Raw genomic sequence first — 18,299 nt, 5'->3', positions numbered from 1 at the left:
CTTCCCTTTTTCTTTCACTCTGAGCAGATGCCCCCAGCCCCTGATTCACAGCCTCCTCTAAGTCCTTTGCATCTGTACCTTCTGTTTCTGGCCTTTGGCTTCTAGTTTTGTTGGCCTATGGCCCAGTAATTCATTGTATGCTAGTATCCATGAATCTACCTATGCATTTTTGGTGACCTTAGGAATGGGCAAGATGATGAAATGACTTTGAGGCTAGGAATCAAGTTTTAAGAATATACTTTCCTGGGATACAGAAGTTGCAGTCTTGAAGAGAATTTAGTTCCAGCTCCTCGCCAGGGGGACATTTAATTTAGTACCCCCTTAACCCTTACTCCCATGCAAGATAGGTGAGAACAGACAAGAGAAGCTGGCCTCTTGCAGGGCCCCTAGGTGGAGAGAAGTGAAGTGGGAGGTGTGGGGCTTGCCTGGCTGAGGGTCTGCATTTCTCCTTCTTCCCCTGCAGCCCTGGCCCGCCACCGCTACATGAAGCAGGCCCAGGCCCTAGGTCCTCAGATGATGGAAAAACCCCTGTACTGGGGGGCGGACAGGAGCTCCCAGGTTTCATCTTATCCAATGCACCCGCTGCTGCAGCGAGGTAAACTCTTCCAGAGATTTGGGATAGGGGAGGGCAGAGGGCAAGGGCAGGAACATGGGCTACATCAAGGCCTCCGTGACCAATGTGGCGGGCATCTTCATGATGGAGGATGGAAGGGAGTCATGCTAACCAATGTCACATTTTGATGTCCTGATTCTGAGGTGTATGTTTTGGGCCATTTGCTCTATATGTCATGTCCTTGTTTCCATTCAGATTTGTCCCTGAGGTCCAGCCTCCCTCAGCTGCCAATGACCCAGACCACCAATCACCCTCCCATCACCAATAGTGTCCTGGAGTATTTGGAGAAAGAACTGCGGAACCTCAACCTGGCACAGCCTCTGCCCCCTGACCTCAAAGCCAGATTTGGCCATCCCTGCAGCATGCTGTCCTCCCTGGGCTCCGAGGTTGTGGAACGCAGAATCATCCACCTGCCCCCACTGATCAGAGACCTGTCATCCTCAAGGAGGACCAGTGACTCCCTGCACCAGCAGTGGCTCACCCCAAATCACTCCAGGCCCTGGGATCTGAGAGATGGGAGAAGGCAGCACCATTACCCTGATTTCCACCAGGAGCTCCAGGACCGGGGGCCAAAGTCTTGGGCATTGGAAAGAAGGGAACTGGACCCATCGTGGAGTGGAAGGCACCGTAGCTCTAGGCTGAATGGGTCACCCACACACTGGTCAGACAGGGATAGCCTAAGCGATGTCCCCTCGTCCAGCGAGGCACGCTGGCGGCCGAGCCACCCTTCTTTCAGGAGCCACTGTCAGGAGAGGCCCCACAGGCTCAGCCCCCGGGAGAGCACTCAGAGGCACCAGAGACGACGCAGGCACCGCAGCTACTCTCCTCCCCTGCCCTCCGGCCTCAGTTCCTGGAGCTCTGAAGAGGACAAGGAGAGGCAGCCCCAGAGCTGGGGGGCCCATCGCCGCCGCTCGCACTCCCCACACTGGCCCGAGGAGAAGCCGCCTAGCTACCGTTCACTGGATGTCACTCCAGGCAAGAATAGCAGGAAAAAAGGAAGTGTGGAGAAGCGTTCGGTGAGCCTGGGGCATCCTGCTGAGGGTCGGGCATGGGCAGAGAGGACCCTCCAGCCAGGTATGACCACAGCCAACACAGGCTGCCTCTCATTCTGCCACAGAGGGTGCCTCCTCCCTGTTTTGCCCAAATTACACTGTGGGCTGGGTGGACTACCTCTTGCTAAAGCTAAAGAAATCAAGCGGGTGCAGAGTGTAGGGGAGAGTTCACTGCCTGTGAAGGGCCTTCTCACCATCGCTTCGGCTGTCATGGCAGTCCTGTGGGGCAGGCCAAGCGGGGTCACAGGAGAAAATGAGGCTCAGCATGATTAAGCACCTTGCAAGCTATGAGCTAGGACTTGAATGCAGATCGTTGTGGCTAAAGCCTCACCTCCTTTCACAGCTACTTTGCTTTCTTTAATTAGCAACGCATTTCCATATCCCAAATTAGAACACTGGGCCTGACAGAAGACGCTTGTTAAGTCAGCATTCAAGGCCTTGGTATATGTGAGGTTGGGACCCTCTGAGACATCCCCTGGAAGGGACCATTAAACTGATTTTTAAAACCCTGATATTCCATATATAGGCCAAAACATTAAGATTCTGTGGATAGGCAAGATGCCAGTGGGTGCCAGACATAGTTAAAAGGGGAACACAGAAGGACGTAGGCCTTTAGGGCCTCTGGATGCAGATCTTTTGTGTTGTTTTAAAGAAGTGACTTTAAAAATTATTTGGGGCTGGGCGCGGTGGCTCATGCCTGTCATCCCAGCAGTTTGGGAGGCTGAGGCAGGTGGGTCACCTGAGATCAGGAGTTCGAGACCAGCCTGGCCAATATGGTGAAACCCTGTCTCTACTAAAACTAAAAAAAAAAATTAGCTGGGTGTGGTGGCGGATGCCTGTAATCCCAGCTACTTGGGAGGCTGAGGCAGGAGAATTACTTGAATCTGGGAAGAGGAGGTTGCAGTGAGCTGAGATCGTGCCATTGCACTCCAGCCTGGGTGACAAGAACAAAACTGTGTCTCAAAAAAAAAAAAAATTTATAATTAATACATCCAAATGACAGCATTCCTTTAATGTTGCCACTTTGCAAAGCTATGTTGCCATTGCTCAAAAACATTAATAAACTGCCTCAGAGCCAACTTACAGGCTATCCGTGAAGATCTTTTCTCTATTTGACCAAAATCCTTTTCTCTTTTGCTTCTGTTTAGATAGTCAAAAGTATATGCAGTAGCTCTGAAAGAAGTTCCCGGAGCAGAGAGATATTATAAAAGAAGAACTGTAGTCTCTCACAGGTTTTGAAGGATACAACTCTCATTTGGAAGTACGTGTTCTGCTGTGAGTTTTTAAAAAACTCAATCACACACATGGTGTGTGCAAAGGAGCAGGCCTCTTAGGAGAGTCACAGTGCTGCTCTTTCTAGAGCAGAACCTTGGTGAGAGAGTGATTTGTCAGAAAGGTAGCAAAGACCAGCAGGCATTTCTGTAATAATCAATGGCAATTACATCATCTTCTCACAGATGTCCCTTGAGTGACAAGGATCAACAATAGTGAAAATAGCTACCCCTTACTAAGCAGTACTGAGTTACAGACATCTTATATAACATCTTACTTAATCCTCACAACAACCCTGTGTGTTTTGTACTATTATCTTCATTTACAGATGATACAACTGTTTCTTCCATGTTACCAGTAAGAAAATTACATCCTGAAAGAAAACACAGTCAAAGCTGGGACAGTCACACCTCCTTTACTCATGTTGTGACTAAACCAGGTCTCTTCATTATAACAATAACAACAACAAAGTTAAGATCCAGTTTTGGGCCCCAAATCTACAGGCTATCTTCTTCTAAGTTAAATTATTTTCTCTAAGTTAAATTATGTGGCTTCTTGTAAGTGAGAGAAGGGTGAGGAACACCAGTTACATTCCAGACACTGGATAAGCCCTTTAAGCACTTTCCAAGCTTTCTTTTTTTTCTTTTTGAGACAGAATCTCACTCTGTCGCCAGGCTGGAGTGCAGTGGCGCCATCTCGGCTCTCTGCATCCTCCGCCTCCCCAGTTCAAGTGATTCTCCAGCCTCAGCTTCCTGAGTAGCTGGGACTACAGGCATATGCCAGCACGCCCGGCTAATTTTTGTATTTTTAGTACAGACAGGGTTTCACCATGTTGGCCAGGATGGTCTCAATCTCTTGACCTTGTGATCCGCCTGCCTTGGCCTCCCAAAGTGCTGGGATTATAGGCATGAGCCACCGTGCCTGGCCTCCAAGCTTTATTTCATTTAATCCTCACAATTATGGGAGGTTCAGAGGTTGAGTAGCATGCCCAAAGCCACACAGCCAATAGGGAGTGAAGCTCAGGTTTGAATCGCACTTTGATTCTCAAGCCTGTGCCCTTTCTGCCTCCTTAGAGAAGTATAGTCAAGTGCAGTGGCATGTACCGATAGTCCCAGCTACTCAGAAGGATAGGAGGATCACTTGAGCCCAGGTTCTAGGCTCAGTGAGCCATGATTGCACCACTGTACTCCAGCCTGAGCAACAGAATGTGACCTTGACTCAGAAAAAAAGGAAAGAGAGAAAGAGATTATCATTTGGAGTCAATGATATCTTCTGGTGACTTTATTTCTTCCTCCTTTTCTGAAAATATCACAGCTTCCTTTACCACCTACCACAACCAAACCAAATTTTCAATTGTAAAGTTACTCCCAAGAAGCAAAGATTTTGTACAGGAAATTGTAAAAGCCTCCATTGTTTGGAGTCTCTTTGAGCTTATCTCCCAAGGAGTTATCACTTTACTTATCACATTCAACTTTCTATTCATATTCTGACAGTGAGCAGTGGCCCAGGACCAAAGCTTGATTTGGGAGATTGCTCAGTTTGAAGGGCACTGTGTTTAGTTTGTTTTGTTTGTAACTTAAATTTTGAATGCCTTTACTGAGGCAAAGTCTGCAGGGCCAAAGTTGTGCTCTTCCCTCCTCTCCTGGGGCTGGCTGCTGTTCTTATACAGGCTGCCTTCCTAGCCTCTGAAGTCAATGGAGCTTGTAATGAAACATCATAATACAACTGGGCCTCTAGATGGTGACCTTCCATCATGCAGCACTGGAAGTTTCTGTTTATTGCTTGAGTTGATAAGATGTATCACTATTTTCCTAAAGCAGGCTTTCAGCAGTTACAGCTTTACCGTAACTTTTTATAAAATGCTTATTTAAAATACTTTATTTGGCATTTAGAGAAACAAATGGAAAATTTATTTTTTGGTGTTCATGTGGAACCTTCTCTCTCAAGAGTAATTCTTAACAAATAGATACTGACAAACAAGGGCTTCCACGCAGATGATATCATGGGAACCTGAAATAGGTAGAAACTATATGTTACACAGTGCCCATGAGAAAATGGAAGTTATATTGAGGGATCTTCCACCCACCTTCAGAACCAGGATTACAGCCAAGATCTTCTCAATTCAGGTCTGGTGGCCTTTTCACTCCACTGAAGCTATAACCTCAGAAATATAAGGAGCAAAAACTTCAAGCTTTTACCTTCAGTGATTACAGACTTGTGTGGCCCAGGCTCCTGGATTCCTTCCAATCAGTTACCTTTCTTTCTAATCTTGTCCTAAGACATTCTCAAAGTATTTCTGGCTTGTTCCACACTTGGCCAGTATACACCTGTTCTAATACAAGAGAAAGCCATGGTGTTCTTTCTTCTCCAAGCTAAATTCAAACTTTCTGTAGAGAATCCCAGCTTTTTTCTTGACTTTTTGATTTAATTTTTAGAAAGTTTTATGTCGCCATTCTTAATCTCCTACTTTCAACAAAATGTCTACTCCTTGATCATGTCTAGGTTTTCTTTTAGCATACTTGGACAAGTTCCTTTTACTGCATTTCATTGTTTTCTATTATGTCAGAGAACATTTATCCTGCAGTATTTTGATTAGAAATCATGACCCCTGAAACTCACTTTCCTGATAAATTGGAAACTTTTTTTTTATAGCAACATGAATGTACATACATATGTGATCCCTTTTGAGCAGTATATTTTAGGACAGATACCTTGTTTTCCTATTTCAAATAAGATGAGGAAGGTTACATTCATGGACCACAACTATAGATATTCAAAACTTAAATAAAAGGATCCCCTACCATAGCTAGAGAAATACGAGAAATGTCAACCACAATTCTTCACCCTCACCGAGGAAGTGGAAAAAGCCCAAAGACCAAGTAGAGTGGAATAACTTCTAGAAAAAAAGCCACTGAGTTTGGTCAGGAAGAAGTAATTAGTGATCTTTGAAAAACAACTTCGAGAAATACTAAGGTTTGAAGCCAAACTTTTTAGAAAAAGGCTGGGAAGGAATGATTCAGGAGATTATAAAAAGGAAAAAGAGAACTGAGCAATGTCTTCATGAATGAATGGGAGGGAGATGGACTGAAGAATGGAACAGGGTACCACTTTTTGAGTCTGAGGGAGACTTGAAGGTATTAGAAAACAGAGCAAGAGGCAGAGTGAATTAGACTGGATGAAATTAAAGGTATTTGAGGGAGTCTCTAGAGAGGTAAGCAAGAAAAACCTAAGCCTGGGGAGACAGATTGATTTCATGAAGAGTAAAGAAGTATTTTTTAGGTTCAGATCTGCTGTCCTGGCAGCCACCACCCACTTAGGATTTGTGAATCAAGCACACCTTATGTGTTACATGCATAGACGGATTACACTGACTGGATTTTTGTGTGTGTGTATTCTTCTATTCCCCAGGAGAAAGACAGCTCTCATAGCGGAAGGAGTGTGGTCATTTAGTCACCAGGCACACAGCACAACTTCTGTGGCTACTTCTCGGCTCCTATGTGTCATCAGCATCACCTAGATTTCCAGCTGACTTTGGACCTGCAAGTCTGAATCTAACAGTTTTGGCTTAGATTCTGAGAATCAAATAGAAGAATTTTAAATACAAGATTTTGAGATTGGGTGTAGTGGCTCACACCTGTAATCCCAGCACTTTGGGAGGCTAAGGTGAGAGAATCACTTGAGACTAGGAGTTCAAGATCAGCCTGGGAAACATAGTGAGAACCCATCTCTACAAAAAATTAAAAAAAAAAAAAATTAGTTGGGTGTGGTGGCATGCACTTGTAGTCCCAGCTGCTCAAGAGGCTGAGGCAAGAGGATCCCTTGAGCCAGGAGTGCAAGGCTACAATGAGCCAGGATCCCATGATCACACATCTGTTCTCCAGCCTGGGCAATAGAGCAAGTCCCCATCACTAAATAAAACCAAAAAGCCAAAAAGCAAAAAAGTTAGAGTGTGAGGAATTACCAACTGTAGTTTTAGCCTTGGTTCATGCTCTCTTGCATATTTATATAGTCTCTGACTTGTAATGGACCCTGACTGGAATGTGATTCCTCAGGAACTTAGTAGCCTGAGTCTTTCAGTAGATTACACTGCCCAGAACCATGGCCATTCTCAGAGTGAGAACTTGGGAATTTTTAAGAAGAAATCAAACACGTTTCAGGAAGAGGAAATCTATGGAGTATTACAGGGACATTCCCATGGGAGTGTGTCTTCCTCCATGGCAGGTCTTGAGGGTCCTTTCTTGTTAGGAGTTATCCTGCCATCCTCATGCCCAGTCCTGAGGTTCCAGTCAGAGATGGCACAGGAAATACCCCAGCCATGTGCCACTCATGGACTATTTATTATAAGTGTAGAAAAATCACAGAGAAGCAGTTTTGCACCAGCCTTGTTCCTGTGCCTTGTTTTCCTCTTGGTCTTTTTTACCTGTATATCTAATTTATATGTTCGTATATATTGTGTATTGATTGAAGTCACTTTCAATCCTTCTTGGGAATGACACAGTATATAAATAAGAAAGAAAGAAACAAACCATACCAAGCTGAACGTGCTGCCCCAAATAAATATCTGCTTTCCTACTCTGGTGCATTTGATTGGATTAAGCCACCTTCACCACTAAAGTTCAGAGAAGACCCCGACCAACCTAGGGAGTTCTGGAGCTACCATTCTCCTGGCACTACTCAGCCTTTCAGAGTTGAGATTTCCCAAGCAGAAGCATCCAGGCAGGTCTTGCCACTCAGAGGGCCCCAGGAAGAAAGGATTGTCTTTTCACTATAATAGGCTCTACCACCCACTCCCATTTTTCTCAGCTCCTTTGGAGGCTTCATGAATCCATGTGTGCTTGATGTAGAGATCCACACTGAGCAGACTGGAAAAAGATGGCCTGAGTGGAGGAGAGTGTATGTGTATGTTCCTCAATAGTATCCTTATGTGCTCACTTTAGATCTTATTTATTGACACATCCATTTTCCCCTAGTCTCATTAATTTAATTACATGTGGAGAAAATAGATTAAATTTCTGCATTAGGTAGACTTCTCTGGAATTTTTTATTATTCATATGTAATTGGATGTAAATTAGCAAAAAATATATATATTTACAGATAATGTAGACATAACATTCAGTAGGTGAGAGATTTCTGGTCTGGACAAGATGGCATTGTCCCATTTCCGCTGCTATGCCCTGCTAAGCACAACTTAATACATTTTGGAAATGGTACAGGAGAAAACCAAAGGAGAATTCTAAAGGGTGTTAAGAAGAAAGCAGGCTGGTTTGAAAACCCAGGACCAGAAGAACAACACAGAGGCAGGGCATCTTATATCCCCCTAACTATCAGAAGGTGTTTCCTGACTTTCCATCTAGCAGCATAAGGTAGCCCAGTAGCTCATTCTTCCCCCTGAACCTAATGGAGTCCCTCTGGCAACCTCAGGCAGGGGGACTGATTGGGAGTCCTAAAAAAAATAAGTGACCAGGTGAAACCCCTTCTTCCCTGCTGGGTCAGAAACTCCTGTTTCCCAAGGAAAGATACTGAAGTGGACAGGAGGAGCCAGTATGAGAAACCTAGGAAAAACAGGTGGTCCAGTTGGGGAAGCCTTTTTGCACAGGCCTAACACTCTCCTCTCCTGCCCAGAGATACTAGGATCAGCTGGTAGAACCAGGAAAAGGGGTCTGTCATAGCCAACATCCCTGAAGCCAGCAACCTGATCACAGAAGCCACTTTGTAGAAGCAAGACTCTCCTCCCAGGAGAGAGATCTGGGCAGCTAGAGGCACCTGCAGGATTTGTCATAGCCCGACCTCACCAAGAGATACCTGGCAACCCAGTCAGGGAAATTCCTTCTGCCCTTTCAGGCAACACTAACAGAGACCAGTGGGAGCCCTAGATAAACCAAGCAACTAAAATAACACTACAAGGGCTCTGAAAATTAAGCTGCCATTAGAATTACAGCCCACAAAAGTGGGCTAAAACTGTATGCTAAACCTAAACAGAGTGACTCCTTGTAAAATAAAATATTTAAATAGAAATGAGTCTCCTAACATAATAGGCAAAGTATTCAGAGTGCAAATCAAGAACCAATAAAATCACAACTTGAATGAAAAAGGCAATCAATGGATTCCAGCAGAGATGAACCAGATATTGGAATTATCTGATAAGAATTTTAAACCAGACATCATAAAAATGCTACAACAATCAATTACAAATTCTCTCGAAACATGAAAAAAAAAAAAACAGAAAAACCTCAGAAAAATAGAAGTTTTATCAAAAGGAAACATGAAAATTATAGGACTGAAAAATACAATAACAAACTGAAAACTCACTGGATAGGTTTAATAGTATGGTAGAGATGATGGGAGATAAAATCTGTGAACTTGAGAACAGAACAATAGAATTTACCCAATCTGAACAATAGAGAGAAAATAAACTGGAAAAAATAAACAAGCCTCAGAGACCTATGGAACAATAACAAAATATCCAGCATTCATATTGTCGGAGTAACAGAAAGCAAAGGAGAAAAAGGATAGGGATGAATGAGTATTTGAAGAAATAAGGCTGAAAACATTCCAAATTATATAGAAGACACTAACTTAGAGATTCACGAAGCTGGATGAATCCCACAGAAGAAAAAAAAATTCCATGCCCAGGCACATTATAAATTTTTGAAAACTAAAGACAAAGTCCTGAAAGCAGCAAGCGAGAAATAGTGCATTACTTGTAGGGGAGCACCAATTTGAATGGATTTCTCATCTGAATCCATAAATAAGGAAGTGGCCAAATATTTTTTAAGGGATGAAAGAAAAGAATTGTCTCCTATAATTCTAGATCTGACAAAACTATCTTTTAGGAATGAAAGGATTATAAAAACATTCACAGATGAAAGAAAACTAAAAGATTTTGTGACTAGCCAGTCTACCCTTCAAAGACTAGCTAAAGGAAGTTCTTCAAACAAAAGAAATTGCAAAAGAAGGAAACTTAGAACATCGGGAAGGAAGAAGAAACAATAGAGCAGAAATATGGGTTCATACAATAGACAATTTTTTCCTTATGGGTTTTAGAGAATATATTTTATGATTGAAACAAAAATTGGAACATCATCCGATACTTACAACAATGATATTTAAAGGTGGGGAATCCAAAGGGACCTAAATGGAAGTGAGGTTTCCACACTTCATTTGAAGTGGTGAATATTGATACTAGTACATTGGTATAAGTAGCATGTGTAACACCCAGAGCAACCACTCTGAAAACTATACAAAGTGACAAACTCAGAAGTATAAATAAATCAAGATAGAATCTAAAACATGTTTAAATAAGCTACAGAAAGGCAAGAAAGATAAAAAGAAATGAGAACCAGAGGAGAAAAATAGAAAATAAATAAGAAAATAACAGACTAAAGTGCTAAAATGTCAGTAAATACCACACCTTAAATGTAAATGGTCTAAATACACCAATCAAAAGACAGACTGGTAGAGTTAAAAACCATCCATAATCCAACTATGTGCTGCATATAAGAAACTTATTTCAGGTTCAAACACAGGTGAGTTGAAAGTAAAAAAGGGTGGAAAAAGATATATCACCTACATATTAATAATTTTTTAAAAAGACAGGAGTAGCAATAGTAGTGTCTGATAAAGTAGACTGCAAAGCAAAGAAAATTACCAAAGACAAAGAGGGATATTATACAATGATAAGAGGATCAATTAGGAAGACACATTATACTAAACACGTACAAACTAAACCACAGAGCCTTAAATACCTAAATACCTGAAGCAGCAACTGATAAAGCTGAAATGAGAAATAGAAGAATCTATAATTATGGTTGGGAATTTCAACATCATTCTCCCCTTTCCCCAGTAACTAATAGAACTATGAAGTAGAAAAATCACCAGGATATGGAAAATCTGAGCCACACAATCAACAGGGTCTAATTAACATTTATAAGACATACCGCCTAACAATACATTTTTCTCAATTGCCCATGCACTATTCATCAAATAGAAAAAGACATAAAATATATAGTAAAACAAACTTGACAAATTTAAAAGAATTGCAATCATGTGCTCTGGCCATAATGAAATTAAACTGAAAATCTCTAACAAAGACAAGAAGAAACTCTTGAAACACTTGAAAGTTAAATAACATACTTCTAAATAATCTGTGGGTCAAACAGGGAGTCTCAAAGGAAATTAAAGGATACATGGATATTGGGGGAACCAGCCCCTAATATTTCAATGTAGGTTCTTTTCTATTTTCCCTAAGTGTCAGCCTTTCTGAGAAATAAAGAGAAAGAGTACAAAAGCGAGAAATTTTACAGCTGGGTCTCAGGGGGTGACTTCACATGTTGACAGGTTTCATCATGCCCCCAAGCCGCAAAACCAACACGTTTTTATTAGCAATTTTCAAAGGGGAGGGAGTGTACGAATAGGGTGTGGGTCACAGAGATCACATGCTTCAAAAGGCAATAAAATATCACAAGGCAAATGGGGGCAGAGCAAGATCACAAGGCCAGGGCAAAATTAGAATTGCTGATGAGTGTTCATGTCCCACTATGCACGCATTGTCGTTGGTAAACATCTTAACAGGAAACAGCGTTCAAGAGCAGACAACCAGTCTGACTACAGTTCATCAGGCTGCAATTTCCTAATCCTAGCAAGCCTGAGGGCACTGCAGGAGACCAGGGCATAGTTTATCCCTTATCTTCATCTGCATAAGACAGACACTCCTAGAGCAGCTATTTTAGAGGCCTTCCTCTGGGAGTGCATTATTTCCCAGGTCTGTTCCTTGCTGAGAAAAAGAATTCAGCATTATTTCTCCTATTTGCTTTTGCAGGAGAAGAAATATGACTGTTCTGCCTGGCCCTGCAGGCAGTCAGACCTTATGGTTATCTCCCTTGTTCCCTGAAAATCGCCACTATCCTGTTCTTTTAGGATGCCCAGATTTCATATTATTCAAACACACATGTTTTACAAACAATTTGTACAGATAACACAATCATCACAGGGTCCTGAGGCAACATAAATCCTCAACTTACGAAGATGATGGGATTAAGAGATCAAAGACAGGCATAGGAAATTATAAGAGTATTGATTGGGGAAGTGATAAAAGTCCATGAAATCTTCACAATTTATGTTCAGAGATTGCAGTAAAGGCAGGTGTAAGAAATTATAAAAGTATTGATTTGGGGAACTACTAAATGTCCATGAAATCTTCATGGAACACAATTTGTGTTCTTCTGCCATGGCTTCAGCCAGTCCCTCCATTCAGGGTCCCTGACTTCCCGCAACACATGGAACATTAAAGGATGGGTCAAACAGGGAGTCTCAAAGTAAATTAAAAGGATAAATGAAAACATATCAAAGTACATGGGATACAGCTAAGAAGAAAATTCAGAGCACTGTATACTTACATTATAAATGAAGAAAGGGGCACTTGATCTCTCATGTTGCCCACTTGGCCTTCTTCCAAGTATACTTCCTTTCATTCCTTCTCTAAAATTTTTAAATAAACTTTCACTACCCCCCCCCAAAAAAGTTAAGAACGGTGTCATATCGATAATTTAAGTTCCTACTTTTCCTCAAAAAGAGGAGCAAAATAAATCCAAAACCAGAAGAAAGAATAAAATAGTAAAGAGCAGAAACCATTGAAATTGAAAATAGGAAAATCTTACTAAAAAATACAATGAAAGGAAAATATGGTTCTTCAGAAAACTGTAATAAAATCAATAAACCTCTAGCAAGATTGACAAAAATAGAAAATGAGTCACCAATATGAGGACTTAAACAAGAACTCTTATTTCAAATACTGCAACCATTAGAAGAGATAATAGTATTACATATGACTTTATGCTCATAAATTTGACAATTTAGAATAAACGGACCAATTCCATGAGAACCACAAACTACAAAAACTCAACTAAGATGAAATAGACAATCTAAATAGCCCTATTATTATTAAGAAGATTGAATTTTTAATTAAAAATCTCTCCAAAGGCCGAGCGCGGTGCCTCACACCTGTAATCCCAGCACTTTGGGAGGCCGAGGTAGGCAGATCACAAGGTCAGGAGATAGAGACTATCCTGGCCAACATGGTGAAATCCTGTCTCTACTAAAAATATAAAAATTAGCTAGGTGTGGTGGCACATGCCTGTAATCCCAGCTACTCAGGAGGCTGAGGCAGTAGAATCACTTGAACCCAGTAGGCGGAGGTTGCAGTGATCTGAGATCATGCGACTGCACTCCAGCCTGGCGACACAGCGAGACTCTGTCTAATGAAACAAACAAACAAACAAACAAACAAACAAACAAACAAACAAAAAAATCTCTCCAAAATAAAATCTCCAGGCCCAGATGGTCTCACTGAGTAATTCTACTAAACTTTTAAAAGGGAATTAACAACAACTTTACATAATCTCTTCCAGAAAATAGAAGAGGAAATATTTCCCAATGTATTTAAAAGGCCAGTACAAAGTCAAAGACATTACAAAAAACAAAAAAACCTAAACATCTCTCCTAGAATTAGAAGCAAAATCTTTTATAGAGTATTAGCAAATATTTTAATACACCATGAACAAGTGGGATTTATTCCAGATAAGCAAGTTTAGTTCCCAGAATAGACCAAACAATCTTGAAAAATCTTGAAAAATAAAATTGGAGGATTTACATACTTCTCAACTTTAAAATACACTATAAAATAATCAAGATAGTGTGGTATTGAAATGTTGATCAATATGACATAAATTGAGAGTCCAGAAAAAAACTCCTATAGCTGTGGATAAATTGATTTTTGACAAAGTTGCTAAGGCAATTCAATGAGGCAAAGACAGTATTTTCTTTAAATGGTGATGGACCATTTGGTTAGTCACATGCAAAAAGATGGATTTAGACTCTTACACCTTATACAAAAATTAACTTCAAATAGACAATAGATCTAAATGTAAGAACTAAATCCCAAAAAGTATAAGAAAATCTTTTTTGTCCTCAGGTAAGGCAGAGTCCTTAGCATAATCCTTAAAAGATAAAATGTATAAATTCAATTTTATCAAAATGTAAAACTTTTGTATTTCAAAAGAATACCATTAAGAAAACAAAATACAAACTACAACTTTAGAGAACATATTTGCAAATCATATTTCTGATAAAGTACTTCTAACCAGAATATATCAGGAGGGCTTACAACTCAATAATAAGACAAACCCAACTTGTTTTAAGTGGGCAACGTTTAAATAGAGACTTCATCAAAGAAGATATAAAAATTGCCAACAAGCACATGAAAAGATGATATACATCATTAGGGAAATGAAAATTAAAACCACAGTGAGATAACACTTCATAACCATCAGAATGGTGAGTTAGTTGGCTAGGGTTGCCATAACAAAATATCACAGACTGGGTGGCTTAAACAACAGAAATTGACTTCTCACAGTTCTGGAGACTGGAAGTTCAAGATTAAGGTGCCTGCAGATTTGGTTTCTCCTGAAGCCTCTTTTCCTTGGCTTGCAGATGGTAGCCTTCTCACTTTCTCTCTTGTATGTCCTAATCTTTTCTTTCTAGGACACCAGTCAGATTGGAGTAGGACATACCCTAAATAGCCTGATTTTAAATTAACACCCTTCTTAAAAGACTTATTTCCAAATATAGTTACATTCTGACGTACTGGAGGGTTAGTGCTTCAACATATGAATTTGGGGGACAGTGATGCAATTCACTCCATGACGTGGTAGGCACATCCATGGACTTCTGTAATAAAAGGGAATAAATTACTGACATGTCGCAACATGAATGAGCTTCAAAAACATTGTATTAAAGAAAAGAAGTCAGATACAAAGACTACATAATGAGGTGATTCTATTTGTACAGAATGTCCAGAAAAGGCAAATCTATAGAGACAGAAAGTAAATTAGTGGTTGCCCAGCACTGGAGTGGGAAGAGATGGTAAGTGAACATGAGGGTTATTTTCAGAGTGATAGAAATGTTCTAAAATTGTTTGTTATGATGGTAGAACAACTTTGTAGATTTACTAGAAATTGTTAACTTGTACAATCATAACAAGTGAATTTTCTGATTTGTATATTACACCTCAGTGAAAATTTTAAGCATAGTAGTTGAACATCATGCCAAGTATTTTTTCTCTGCTTATATAGAATGAAAGCAATAGAAAACCTTTTAAAATGTGTTCATATGAATGCTACTACTTTTAGTAAAAAAAAAAAAAAAAACTTTTGCTGGCTGCGGTGGCTCACACCTGTAATCTTAGCACTTTGGGGACCAGAGGTGGGGGGATTACTTAAACTCAGGAATTACAGACTAGCCTCAGCAACATAGTGAGACCTCGTATCTACTAACAATAAAAATAAAAAAAAAAAAAATTAGCCAGGCATGGTGGCATGTGCTTGTACTCCCAGCTACTTGGTAGACTGAGGGGGGAGGATCGCTTGAGCCTAGGAGGTCAAGGCTGCAGTGAGCTGTGACCGTGTCACTGCACTTCAGCCTGGGCAACAAAGTGAGACCTTGTCCAAGAAAAATAAAAAATAAAAACTGTTTTGCTGGATTTTAACAGAAGAAAAGTAAATTGAAGGGAAACTAGAGGAATTGTTAAGCTTTAAATTTTTCATTTCAAGGGATTTTATTTCTTAAAAGAACCCTCCTAGATTATGAAAGGAGACAAAGAAAAACATGATGCGGTTAGAATCATTGTGCTTTAAACCCTCAGGTTTCAAATGAACTTCCTGGTATTAAAAATGAAAATACTGGCACTCTCATACTTCCTCTAACATTACAGCTCTGCGTCTCTCAACTTAGTTTTGTTGTTAACAGTAAACAAAACTAGTTATGTTTATGTTAGAAAACCCAAAAAAGATCATTTTTATTCAAGGTTATTTTCCAACTTCCACAGAAGGGGAACAAAGAATTCTGATGGTCATCTTAAAAATCAAAAGGTGTTCTGATCTTTTAGGATTCTGCAGAAAAAAAAAAAAAAAAAAGCTGCACTTTTTTATAGAGGACAGTGTTCATAGAGTTCACTTGAAGTTCAGGTACATACATACATAAACTAGCCAAGCCTTCGGATTTATTTTAATCATCTCAAACATATTTCACAATTTTTGACAAACATGAAGGTTTACATTTCAGATGAGTCAGACAGTTTGACAGCACCAGAGCCTTAATTTCTTTAGCTGAATGGAAGGAAAGGAGGCAGAGACATATAGTAGTAGGTAAACCTAGAGCATTGTCAAGTTTTATATTACTAGAAACCTCATCTGAATCTGAGATTAGTAAATACAACCTGTATAAGTCTGTTTTCATGCTGCTGGGCAATTTACAAAAGAAAGAGGTTTAATTGGACTTACAGTTCCACATGGCTGAAGAAGCCTCACAATCATGGCAGAAAGCAAGGAGGAGCAGGTCACATCTTATGTGTATGGCGGCAGGCAAAGAGAGAGCTGTGCAGGGGAACACCCATTTTAAAACCATCAGATCACATGCAACTCATTCACTATCACAAGAACAGCACAGGAAAGACCTGCCCCCATGATTCAATCACCTCCCACCAGGTCCCTCTCAAAACATGTGGGAATTCAAGATGGAGATTTGGGCAGGGCCACAGCCAAACTGTATCATTCTGCCCCTGGCCATTCCCAAATCTCATGTCCTCACATTTCAAAACCAATCATGCCTTCCCATCAGTCCCCCGAAGTCTCAGCTCATTTCAGCGTTAACCCATAAATCCAAGTTTAAAGTCCCATCTAGACAAGGCTGGTCCCTTCCACCTATGAGTCTGTAAAATCAAAAGCAAGTTAGTTACTTCCTAGATACACTGGGGAAACAGGCATTAGGTAAATACAGCCATTTCAAATGGGAGAAATTGGCTAAAACAAAGGAGTACAGGCCCCATGCAAGTCTGAAATCCAGCAGAGCAGTCAAATTTTTTTTTTTTTTTTAATTATACTTTAAGTTCTAGGGTACATGTGCATAACGTGCAGGTTTGTTACATATGTATACTTCTGCCATGTTGGTGTGCTGCACCCATCAACTCGTCAGCACCCATCAATTCATCATTTATATCAGGTATACCTCCCAATGCAATCCCTCCCCTCTCCCCCTGATAGGCCCCGGTGTGTGATGTTTCCCTTCCCGAGTCCAAGTGATCTCATTGTTCAGTTCCCACCTATGAGTGAGAACATGCGGTGTTTGGTTTTCTCTTCTTGTGATAGTTTGCTAAGAATGATGGTTTCCAGCTGCATCCATGTCCCTACAAAGGACGCAAACTCATCCTTTTTTATGGCTGCATAGTATTCCATGGTGTATATATGCCACATTTTCATAATCCAGTCTGTCACAGATGGACATTTGGGTTGATTCCAAGTCTTTGCTATTGTGAATAGTGCCACAATAAACATACGTGTGCATCTGTCTTTATAGCAGCATGATTTACAATCCTTTGGGTATATACCCAGTAGTGGGATGGCTGGGTCATATGGTACATCTAGTTCTAGATCCTTGAGGAATCGCCATACTGTTTTCCATAATGGTTGAACTAGTTTACAATACCACCAACAGTGTAAAAGTGTTCCTATTTCTCCACATCCTCTCCAACACCTGTTGTTTCCTGACGTTTTAATGATTGCCATTCTAACTGGTGTGAGATGGTATCACATTGTGGTTTTGATTTGCATTTCTCTGATGGCCAGTGATGATGAGCATTTTTTCATGTGTCTGTTGGCTGTATGAATGTCTTCTTTTGAGAAATGTCTGTTCATATCCTTTGCCCACTTTTTGATGGGGTTGTTTGTTTTTTTCTTGTATATTTGTTTGAGTTCTTTGTAGATTCTGGATATTAGCCCTTTGTCAGACGAGTAGATTGCAAAAATTTTCTCCCATTCTGTAGGTTGCCTGTTCACTCTGATGGTAGTTTCTTTTGCTGTGCAGAAGCTCTTTAGTTTAATTAGATCCCATTTGTCGATTTTGGCTTTTGCTGCTGTTGCTTTTGGTGTTTTAGACATGAAGTCCTTGTCCATGCCTATGTCCTGAATGGTACTACTTAGGTTTTCTTCTAGGGTTTTTATGGTATTAGGTCTAACATTTAAGTCTCTCATCCATCTTGAATTAATCTTCATATAAGGAGTAAGGAAAGGATTCAGTTTCAGCTTTCTATTTATGGCTAGCCAATTTTCCCAGCACCATTTATTAAATAGGGAATCCTTTCCCCATTTCTTGTTTCTCTCAGGTTTGTCAAAGATCAGATGGCTATAGATGTGTGGTATTATTTCTGAGGACTCTGTTCTGTTCCATTGGTCTATATCTCTGTTTTGGTACCAGTACCATGCTGTTTTGGTTACTGTAGCCTTGTAGTATAGTTTGAAGTCAGGTAGTGTGA

At 40.5% G+C, this 18,299-nt stretch overlaps 1 protein-coding gene across 1 annotated transcript in view; it reads left to right on the top strand.

Moving 5' to 3' along the window:
- Nucleotides 1-9,194, top strand: part of ILDR1 (immunoglobulin like domain containing receptor 1) — a 37,618-nt gene extending 28,424 nt beyond the window's left edge. Inside the window, exons 6-8 of the mRNA XM_023214555.2 lie at nucleotides 464-595; nucleotides 809-1,629; nucleotides 6,346-9,194. Of these exons, the coding sequence (XP_023070323.1) occupies nucleotides 464-595; nucleotides 809-1,629; nucleotides 6,346-6,387 (995 nt within the window). The 3' untranslated portion in view covers nucleotides 6,388-9,194. The remainder of the gene's footprint in view (nucleotides 1-463; nucleotides 596-808; nucleotides 1,630-6,345) is intronic.
- The last annotated feature ends 9,105 nt before the right edge of the window (nucleotides 9,195-18,299 follow it).

This window comes from Piliocolobus tephrosceles, chromosome 2 (assembly GCF_002776525.5).
Source record: "Piliocolobus tephrosceles isolate RC106 chromosome 2, ASM277652v3, whole genome shotgun sequence".
Lineage (NCBI taxonomy): Eukaryota > Metazoa > Chordata > Mammalia > Primates > Cercopithecidae > Piliocolobus > Piliocolobus tephrosceles.
The sequence above is the reverse complement of the archived record's forward strand: the minus strand, read 5'-3'. Positions and strand labels throughout refer to the sequence as shown.